Source organism: Pipra filicauda, unplaced genomic scaffold, assembly GCF_003945595.2.
Source record: "Pipra filicauda isolate LSUMZ 115617 unplaced genomic scaffold, ASM394559v2 scaffold215_size1667880_pilon, whole genome shotgun sequence".
Lineage (NCBI taxonomy): Eukaryota > Metazoa > Chordata > Aves > Passeriformes > Pipridae > Pipra > Pipra filicauda.
In genome coordinates, this window is record NW_024104327.1 from 1293487 (window position 1) to 1304598 (window position 11112).

Here is an 11112-nt window from a genome sequence, read left to right on the forward strand (position 1 = left end):
AAGTGTGCCTGCACTGAACTGTGTTTTGGCAACTCGATCCTTTACTGCTGAGTTAAGCACTTCTTCTAGGGTCTGAAACGTGAAAAAGACACATCCTAAGGTTTATTTGCTGGTGAGAAGCTGGGCTCGCACAGATTCCCTACCGAGGGCTGAAATGCACCCCTTGGCAGCTCACATGAGGTAGAAACATTTAACTGTTTGCTGATTCAGTGCTCCCATTCCTCCCTGCTGAAGCACCTCTCGGTGTTGAGTCAACACATTTCATTTAGTTGAAACATGAAGACCCATCTGGTTACTGTATGAAAGTAAATCTCCAGGTAATTAGGCTCTAAACCAGCTGAGAACTGCACACTTAGGTCTTGCTAACTACAAGGTAATAGGAGCTCGGTGACAGTGCATCTGCATGGCTCACAAAGGAAAAGTTTGAGGTGTGCATTTAAAGAACATAAAGCAGCAGCTCATAGCATTTTCAGTGGAGAAGGCAAACTTACAATTTGTAGCTGCTGTACCATTTCTTCTCTGTACGCCAGTTCCCGCTTCATCTGATCTTGAAAATTATCTGTGTGAGGGGGGACAAAAAAAAGTAGATGCAATAATTAAAACAGAGACCACACAGCAGAATTCATATAAATCAAATTATATCAAACCCAATCACCACTGAGGAACTGAAGCACTACACAAAGCCTTTCAGCCAATTAAAATGCGTGCCTAAAAAAAACTTATGTATTAGAAGACACTACAGACAACAGAAAAACTGTGAAAAAATCAGATTTGGCTACTTCCCCAATCAGCAGATCTAGGCTGCTAAGTTTCTGTTGCTATCATTTATTCCCAGTTATTTTTCTTGATGGGCGAGACTCTGCAGTCATTACTCAAACTTCTACCAACACTGAAGAGAGGAGCAAAAACTGCTCTCCTTTGCTTTGGCATAAATCTGTTGGACATCAACAGCAATGTCCAACATGTGAGAGGAGAAAGCGTTCAAGGATGCAGGGTTTGATTTGTAGTGTGTAACACTGTGCTGATGGCTTTGAATAAAACTCAGACTAAAGCTCTAGAAACAGTGACGTGGAATTCAGAAGGGAAAAAGTCTTTGAAAGAAAAGACCCTGAACAGCTGGGCTACAGTACAGTCCTGCCTTCCTGCTCCAGTAGATCCTCCTTCCCTTATTTTCCTCCTAAGTAACCATTTCAGACAAAATTTCATTCGGTAGAAGATTAACTGCTGGTCTGTGTTCCATAACAGTGCTGTTGGAGGGTGGGAAAAAGAAAAACATAAACAAAACTATTGACAAGAACCAAGTAACTCGAAGAGCTGCCTTGGTGGAGATCTGGGTGCAGTGATGGACTGTTACATTGAAGGGGAAAGAAAACCCATTCCAACCAGTATCATTTCAACCCGGGAAACTAGCCTGTCCTGGAGCACGGAACCAGTGAGGTGAATGCCATTGGAAAACATCATGGAGAGCCCGGAGAAGGGAACTGCAAGGCCAAGGTAGCTAAAATGGTTTATTTACAGGTAACCAATTAAAAGAGTTACACAGTCATGCTGGCTGCTGGGACACTAGCCTGGGAGTCAGGAAGCCTTTTGGCTCTGCTGGACTCCGTGTGTGTCTCCATGTCTCCTTTCACTACAAGCAAAGCAGGAGTAACAGCCCTGCTTCACCTGCCAAGTGGGTTGGGAGGATTAATGGATTAAAGGATTGGGATGCTTTGATAGCACAGCACTGTGAGTGGCAGAACTGCCTAAAATGCAATGGAAAGATCTGGGCCCAGGTGAGACTGTGCAGCTCCTATAAATAACCTGTGCTGCTGCAACGCTGGGAACTCGCCCGCTCCCAAACTGGCCGTGCAGCCTCTGCACCACTTCCCAACCCCAAAAAACAGGAGCAGGAAGGCAGGAGAGCAGCTGTGGCATGACTCAGTGGAGGGGAAGGATGTCCCTCATCTGCAGGGAAAAGGGGATTTGTCGCCATCAAGAGCAGGCATAGCAAGACTAGAAGAAAATACAAGGGGGCAGAGCTCTGTCCTCCTCTTTTACACGTGAATTTTGCCCTCTCTGAATGAAGAGTCAAGCTGCTATTTAAAAGGCAAGGAGGCAGGAAAAGAACAGTGAAACAAAGAAAGAGAAATTTTGGTGGGCTGAAACCATCAGGAAGTCCAGCACTGTCACATAGAAAGGGACATGATAACATCCAAATGCAGTTCTTCGTATTTCAAGTAAATTCCCACAGAACTTTTCAGCTTATTCCCTCTACTACTCCAACTTGATAATAAAAATAAGCCAACAGAAATAAAGCAGGTTTACAATTCCTCTTTTCCTACCCCCAGAAAAGTCATGCTGTATAAAAAGGTGATTCCCTCCTGCCCTGGTCACTGAAGGCTGATAAATCTGTGCTAATTCCTATTGAGGTCCTCCAGCTTCACTCTGAGCAGGCTTTAAGGAGAAATTTTCCATCTTTCCTCAACACTTTCCTCCTGACTGCCTCTTTACGGGCTCATCACCTCTCAGAACAAATAGCTCAGAAATCTTTCTCAGTCCTGCACGGCAAACGTCCAAGCTCACAGTGGAAATGGGTGTTAATGGCAGGGATAGTGTTTTTTGTTTTTTTTCCGGCAGCATTAATCCGACTCCGAATGCTTACAGACAAAGCCATAAGCAATACCCAAGAGGAAAGATATGAATATTTAAATAGCTTTCTTAACACAAAATTAAATACTTTAAGTACCCAGACTACTTCTCCACCATTTTATTGCCACGGTTGTTAAATGCAGACGGACAAAACGCGGAGCAGCCGACACCAGCGGCACAAACCAGCGGAGGGTTCCAGGAGAACCTGCCACCAGGCACAGGTGCTTGTATTTCTATCAGGACAGCAAACACTCCGATTTTCTACAAGTGATCTGATCTTTGGGTTTTTTTATTATTTTCTTCAGGTGATCTCTGCTTTGAGAGATCTTACGGGAAAACCTCACCTGCGGCTTTCAAGTACAACAGCAATATGAAACATACAGGTGCAAGCAGCAGAAGACAAGGTCTGCTGTTTTATAAAACACCACAGTCCACGTTTCAAGCAGGTACAAGAAGCCACAGAGAAGCTTGGAGCATAGCACTGCTACAAGAGCTTGCAAATGAGCTCAGTTCTCATTTAAGAGTGATTTCCATGAGGAGAACTCTGAAACCAAACACCACTTACACACAAGAATGCACAGCCCTGTTGTGGATAGTGGTTTATGACTATTAGCATGTAATACCCTGAATGTGCTCTGTTCCAAGTGCAAGACCCAACAAAAGGTGACTTTGGAGTTAACTCCAGGTAACTCGACAGAAGCACTTTCTAGAGAGACATAGTAGTACCTTTCACATCTCATGTGTTGCCTCCCTGCTGAAACAGGGATGAGCTTTCCGCTATTTAAAAAAACACCAAGAAGACTTGAAATTCAAAGGCTTCTTATGCATCTGAACAGTTCAAAGCACAGGGAGATCCACCACCAACCATCGGAGTGAGAATTACCCTGGCAGTGTGTTCCTGTGCCTGGCAGCTTTAGGGATGGGACAGAATTCCAGTCTCCATGACTGCTCACCTGGTGCTGCACGGAGCCGGACTGGGATATAAAAACCTGCAACCTGCCTGGCTCTTCGCTCCCTCCTGCAGCCTCAGGTATTTCCAAGCCATGATAAATCCATCAATACAATTTTAATTTTACCTCAACTTTCATTTAGCTGGATCTCCAAACACTTCTCTCCCTGGCTCCTCCTTACCCAAGACCACCAGAGGCAGTTCCTAATTTGGGAAACCTGGCAAAGTAGTTTTTAATACTTGACCTAAAGCAACAGCCCTGTTCAGCATCAAGAGCCTGGAACAGAACCCCTCTCTTTTGCTAGAACACATACTGCTGTAGAGGGCAAACCACCCTTATCATGGATTCACACTAATTTGCTTTACAAAGACCGTTTTTCTTGTTCTATTATATGTGGAGGAGGGGCAGGTTTTTTTGGTAAATCTAAATCTGTAAATAGGTTTTACGGTCACTTGTAGGTATTGTTTATAGCACATTATCTGTTTTCTATTTTAATCCTGAAGAAAATTGACCACTACTTTGTGGTACGTTGAAACCACATATTTTTCAAGCCGGCATACAGCAGTCACCACTTCCTTGGTCGGCCGTACGTGTTCTTTTCTTTTATTTGAATTGTATTTCATGTGGTTTAATTGCAGTGTTTATTTACATGGGCAATGACAGAGCATTAATTTTACTGTAGAAGAACAAAAGGATAAATAAGAGACCTGAATGGCAAAACTCCAAGGTGCCACTTCGCCAATACCACACGGCAGTGTTTTGATCTACACAAATTATTTGAAAATTACCTCACTCCCAAACCCAAGTAATGACTGGATTTATTCTGAAGGATGAGGTTATACTCCTTTCATTATTATCTGTATCACGTCAGGCGACTCTTTATTTATGGAGCTGTCTACATATTTCAATATTTGGGCTGAAGACAGAGTCATTCCCAGAGTCTTTGCACTTCCTTGCTTCCCTAAACTTGCCTATCTGATGCTATAGGAAGGGGAAAAACATAGTTTCTTTAAACTTTAAACACATGAACCCTGCTAGGTGTCCATTTGGTTTCATTTAACACGTGCTCAGTGCATTCTGTCACCCCGGGATAGCAGCACTGCGCTCATCAGCTGCGGTGCAAGGGCCATCTCCAATAGCCCATCTCAGGGGGAACAATCTAAACAGGCATCTCTCATGCTTAAACACAGGCCAAATGAATTCTCCAGCATCAGCAACAACCACCTGAAAATGGCTATGAAGCACCCTGTCTTCAAAAGCCCCTAAGAGGCTGGTTAAGACCAGTATCACTGTACCCCGAGAGGCTCCAGAAGCGTTTCTCCTTCCTGTATTCAGTGTTACCAAACCCAGTAAAATACACACCAGAACAGACATCCAGCTCTTCCCTACATAAGATCTGCCTGGGCAGCCTGCAAAACCACACCAGAAGTGCCACTGTAGAATCATGGAGTGGTTTGTGCTGGAAGGGACCTTAAAGACCATCTAATTCCAACCCCCTGCCATGGGCAGGGACACTTTCCACCAGACCAGGTTGCTCTGAGCCCTGTCCAACCTGCCTCAGCAGAACTAAGCCAAAGATCCTGGCAACACAACTGAGAACATAACTCTCCCATTTTATCAACCTGGCAACAACCAACCACGCACACACGACACCAAAACCACAGAGATGTGTCTTACTGAAGACTGGGAAAGACGCGTTTCCTTTCAACACCTGGAATTCCTGTTCCAGTCTCCTTCGTAAGTCGATCTGCTCAAACAAAACCTTCTGGAGCTCCTCTAACAAAGAGAAGAGAAAAGTGGGTGTGATAGTCTGTGTAAATAATTCTTGAAGGAACAGTTGCAGGGCAATTCATTACTATAAGACAAAATATTTTAGCGCTTATTAGGAAAAAAAAAAAAGCGTTGCATAGACCTACAATAGATTTTGTGCAGAAAGCCATGAATATAAATCAATGTAATATATTATTTTAAAGTATTATATTACAGTGTCATGTATTGATTGATATATATGCATTAATCTCAATTATATCCACCCAAAGGTCCATATATTATTCATATGTTACTTGACAAGCTTAAAATATGGTGCAGAACAAAAGTGCTCCCTATTACCCTCATATTCTATTAAAACAAAGAGCAGTTTTATAATGTAAGAGGTCCTTATTTATTTTACCTTTCCCCATGTTTTCCACATCCTTCTTCAGCGAATGAGGTGAATTGGTTTCTTGTGTGTGTTCTCCTTAAAAAAAACAAAGAAAGAAAAGAAGTTATTGATTTACTGATAGTGCCTTTTTTTTTTTTTTGTCAGTGTTGTCCTTACTATGCAGCCGCTTCAGAGAATCTGGAGAAAAAAAAAGGGGGGGGGAGAAAACACAAAGAAAGAGTAAGATTGAGCTTTATCTACATTATCTGTGTGTGTATAGCACAAATATTTCGGACACTCATGCTTTCTTCTCGTTTACTGAAGTATCTGCCTACAGCACAGGCTCTTGCAGACAGTATCTCCTCAGCATCCAGGACGGCTCTTCTTGCCAAACAGATCCTTGCTTTCCCTCTAACCCCTCTTGAAGGTGCTCTTATCAGAGAACAACCAGGAGCAAGCCGAGAAAGGGAAGAGCCTTCTCCACAGCCTCATCTCTCCTCCTCGCCACGGGAAGTCTGCGCTGTCCATCTGGGCAGGACCCTGCTCCAAAATCCACAGGCAAAATCCCTTTCTTTGCACCTGCCTTTTTGCCTTCGTCAGCTCTCCAGCTTTATCATCTCCCAGAGCTCCGTGGCACGGGCATGTTGTAACTGGATATAATTTATATTCAGCTGAGATAAAATTGACATTAGTGGTATTTGCATCTAAAAGGTACAGCTCTGAGGTCAACCAACTCAGGGACTTCAGTCTTAGGTTGCTCAAGTTAACTTTTGATCATACTATAGCACAGAATCTTCTAGATAAGAGAATTTGACTATTTCCAGACACATGCATGCTACTTCCTTCAGCTTTTTTCCTTTACAAATTAAATTTAAAAAAAAAAAAAAAAAATCTTCACCTGCTGTTGAGTTCACCTGGATGACAGTATGACTTAAAAATTGAACCTTCTGACAAAAGGTGTTATTTTCATTATCCTCTGGAACTGTGAAATTTTCCTCTGATTTCTATGAATTGGGTTTTGAACAAAAAGCTATGAAAAACTGTTTTTAAAAGAAAAAATACCACTTTAGCTGAAATTGATGGGAGATTTTCTGTTATTTACAGCTGAAATAGAAATGGACTCTCGATAATTAAGAGAATATTTGGTAAATAACCAATTATTGAAGTAATTGGATTAATTCTTGTTTTAGTCCAGCCAGTAAATACACATCATTAACTCTGCTGATAAGTAATCACAAGAGACATTTATATAAAGCTACTCATGTGTTTATGTATTTGGAAGAGAGAATCATGGAGAAAACATTTTGGTTTTTTGTTGTTTTGTTTGTTTGGTTTTTTTTAATAAAAATCCATAGCACTGAATAGGTCACCTCACAACAGACAACAGTTACTTTAAAAATAATTGTGTCATCACAGTGGGCTAATTTTAAAGTTGAATTGGAAAGTCCTGTTATATATGCAGTCAGAAATCTTTCTGCAAAACATTTATTTCTGTTTTTAAAAATCGATGCAATCTTATATCCAGTAAACCTTGAAGTCTTACTATATGAAACCTGTCCAATAGCTATGCATTTTATCATTTGCTTTCTCTTCATTCCTTAAAAAAAAAGCCAAAAAGCAACCACTCATTCAGGCACATACATTTACACAACTGGTATCTGGTGCCAACAATTCCATTTTAAAAACCTGTTTATGTAACATAGTGATAAAAAATATTTTTTTAATTTTTTTTTTTTTTATAAAAACAAAGTATTTTCTAGAGTTGTCTCACTGCAGTAAAAGAAATAGCAAGCTTAAAAATATATCACTTTTTGGGCAGTGGTTCGAGGAGCTTCCACAATGCAAAAGGGTCTTTTTTTTTTTTTTTTTTTTTAGCTAACATAATTGTGTTTTAAACTGGATTGATAACCAAATAAATATATTATTAAATAAATTAGGGTACACTACCATCAAAAGGGAGGAATTTAAGTTTAGGAAGGATATTTATTGAATTATAAATACCAGTAGGTTTCCAATCCATTTCTTCCACCAAGGCATTCTTTTCTGAAAGTTTTATGTGCAATTTTGAGGGATAACAGGCTCGCAGACAGAAGGTAACTGGATTTTTCAAGGGGGAGGAAGAAAAAGGGGAAGACACTAGAGCATGGTGACAACATAGCTCCTTCCCACTGGCTCGTTTGAGCTCTCAGGGCCATATGATTTGAGGCTGCTGACTCGCTGAGACAGAAAAAGCTGCATCAAAATGAAAATAAGGACATGTAGCATGAAGAACAACTTCTCCAGCATCTGCAGCCTCCCTACTAAGCTGACAAAAAGGCTTATTATAAAATCCTCCATCCTTACTCCTGAAATAAGTAAAGAATGGGACTGGAAACATGGAGGTATTTAAAGGCAAAACACAGTATATATGGTTTTGCAGAATAACGGCATTTTTAAACCGCTTTCTGATGTTAAACAAATAGTCTCAACATTGTTATTGTTAATGGCAATAATAATCAGATGGGTTTCACCTTTCCAGTCCCCCTGAAAATGATAATCAGGAGCCTGCTCTTCTCCGTTTTTCCGTACTTCCCAGAGGCCTCATCATGCCTTGTGTGCTGCTCTACCTTAATTGAAAGGGAGGAGGTATTGAATATTTAACCAGCTTCCTTTCTCTTAAATGTTAATTAAAAGCTAAATAGGTGTTTAAAAACAAACAAACAGAAAGCCCAAAGAATTTTAATCAGTCTAAGGAAAAAATCACTTCCCCCTCCTAATAGCTCCACCATAACTCTCCTGGGCCTTGTCTACACACAAACTTGTAGCAGGGTTTAGAAACAGCACTGAAAGCTGGGCAGCCCCTGGCGTGGACACAAAGGCTTTCTTTAAAAGAGATTTATTTAAGTTTACTAGGAAAAATCAAACTATCTCATCCATCTACTGGAAAAGGAGATGGAAGTTGTTTGCAGCTGGTTTAAGCCGCCCCAGCGAAAGCCTCTGGTGCCTCTGTTCTTCCCGATGAGCTCGGGTGCACAGTCACTATTATGGCTTTCCTAACCTGGGATGTGAGCATTCACCCACATGGATGGGGGGCGGGGGATACAGCAGAGATGATGTTTGTGATTAGACACACCTCAGAATGACTCAAAAATCAGCACTGTGGCAAACAGAGGTCCCAGTCCGTGCGCCGGCACAACGTCGGCTCTCGTGGTGCCGCCACTTTACGAGCTCTGCGCCCGCTGGGGCAGTGAGGTTTTGAATTTTTAACGTTCGGGTTTTCAACATTTCTAAATTTATTCTCCCCAAAAAGAAGTGCACTTTGACCCCGTTGTAAAAAAACCAAACCGGACGCGGCCAGGTCACCTCTTTGTGCCGTGCCGCCTGTAATAGCGGATATCCTGCAATCCTTCCCGAGGAAGCTCTCGGAGCGCTCTTCAAACAGCAGCTAGAAAAATTCCACACTGTCCCAGACAACTCCACTGTCTCAATGGGCAGCTGAATTGTCTAGCACAGAGCTCTGATGGTCTGGGAATATAACCCCATCCTCCTGACTCTGCGCCTTGTACCCAGCTGGTGTCCTCTACAATCCTCACTACATCTGCACTGTCAGATCACATCATCCAAAATTATCCATTTGCCCGTGTCTCCGCATCATCCCTGTTATTCCTGGACAGTAACTGTGCATCACAGAGCACACCTTATCTGACAAAAGCTCTTCACCTCACTCCCAACGCTGTTAAGCCCGTGGCATCGATGGTCTATCACAACTTAAACATCCAGCGGTACTTTTAGCTGGAAAGCACTGTCTGCAGACATAAAGACCACAGCAGCAAGTTGTTGGTATCTTCTGGATATAAATATATATACATATATATATATCCATTTAAAAAATATAGGCAGATGTGAATCAGCAGACTTTCAGAGCTCCAGAGGCTCCCTCTGTATTTGAAATTAATTAGTCGCTCTTAAGACATGCAAAGTTCTTGTGTATGTCCTGAAGAAATTCTAACCTTACTGAAAATATTCATGCATCCTGCATATTCATGCTGCTTTTGGGGGGGAATAATCAATAGGATAATCAGGACTTAGCAAAATATGCCTACTTTAGCAAACTCAATATCCATCTTTTAAGTCTTTTCCTGTACTGGGGGCTGATAAACATCTTAAAAAAATCTGCAGTTTCAAATGGTATTTTGCCCCCAAAAGTGATTTAACTTTAAAACAAACTAGTTCTTTTTTATGCACAGATAAAGCCTCATTTTTAACATCCAAAACATGAACATCTGATTAAAAATCATCTGCACTGAAACACTAACAGAGAGAGGGAAAAAGAGTTTCAGGATTTCAAGCCAAACATTCAAAAACTTGGGTGTGACCAACTTAAAAATATGAAATGTTTTAAAAAGATAAGAAATCAGCTCGTTTTCAGTCTGAACTTTATGCATACATCTGAGACCTATTTCATAATTTTATTCTAGAAGCGCAAGAACTAGTAAATTTCAAATCCTTGGTTTAAATGGAAGGTGATATGCTCACCACCTTCCAGAAGACAAGGTTTTAAAAAAACCAGACAAAACACACCTAATATTGTGAAACTTGCAAAAAATAAAGAAATTCGGCAACTATCCACCCTCTTTTAATAATTCAAAGAGAGTTCCTGAGCTCTTTAGTAATAACAGATGAGGAATGAGAGAAATAGTAAATAAGGATGCAGTCCTGCAGTCCTACACTCCGTCTGCAGTTTTGTCTGTCATGCAGATTCACGTACATATACGCAATCTTATCTATTAATATGCAGTGCTGGATCCCACATCTGAAACTTCATCTTGTCTTCTTCCATTTAAACTTTTAACCTCTGTGGGGTTTTTTTTTGTTTGGGTTTTTTTGTTGTTGGTTTGGTTTGGTTTGGTTCTTTTTTTTGCAAACGCTTTCCATAATAAGATTTGAAGTCTGGATTCAACTTCTGGATCCAACGCTTTAACACTTATCCCAGATAAGGCTATATGTGATAAAAGCTGGGCTGTTTTCAACCCTCCATGAAGTATTGTAAATCTACAGTAATAGCAGTAGTTGAAGAGTTATTCTGAAAGTATATTTAAGAGTAAATGAAAGGTATCTGGCTCACCATTTCTAGCGTGAATTTTCCCGAAAATGCCTGACAAAGCATCTTTTACAGATCAAAAAATAAAATCAGGGAAACCGTAACAAGATTTGAGAAGCTGACTTCCAGCTGACACCCAGTTTTTGGGCTCCCCTTTCACATTAGAGCAGATTAAAAATTAGATTAGTTGGAGAACAGCTTACGGAACTCAACTTCTCTTTAGGAAAAGCACAGCCTTGCAAAGCTGTGGTGTGCCAGACACACACAGCTCTCTCACCCTCCAACCCCCACTGATGAAGGAGGGCTGGGAT

At 41.1% G+C, this 11112-nt stretch overlaps 1 protein-coding gene across 1 annotated transcript in view; it reads right to left on the reverse strand.

Annotated features, from left to right (window-relative positions):
* SKOR2 (SKI family transcriptional corepressor 2) overlaps nt 1-11112 on the reverse strand; it is a 35013-nt gene that overhangs the window by 11204 nt on the left and 12697 nt on the right. The window contains exons 5-7 of the mRNA XM_039381170.1: nt 5752-5817; nt 5259-5357; nt 492-559 (exon numbers count right to left, since the gene is read on the reverse strand). Of these exons, the coding sequence (XP_039237104.1) occupies nt 492-559; nt 5259-5357; nt 5752-5817 (233 nt within the window). The remainder of the gene's footprint in view (nt 1-491; nt 560-5258; nt 5358-5751; nt 5818-11112) is intronic.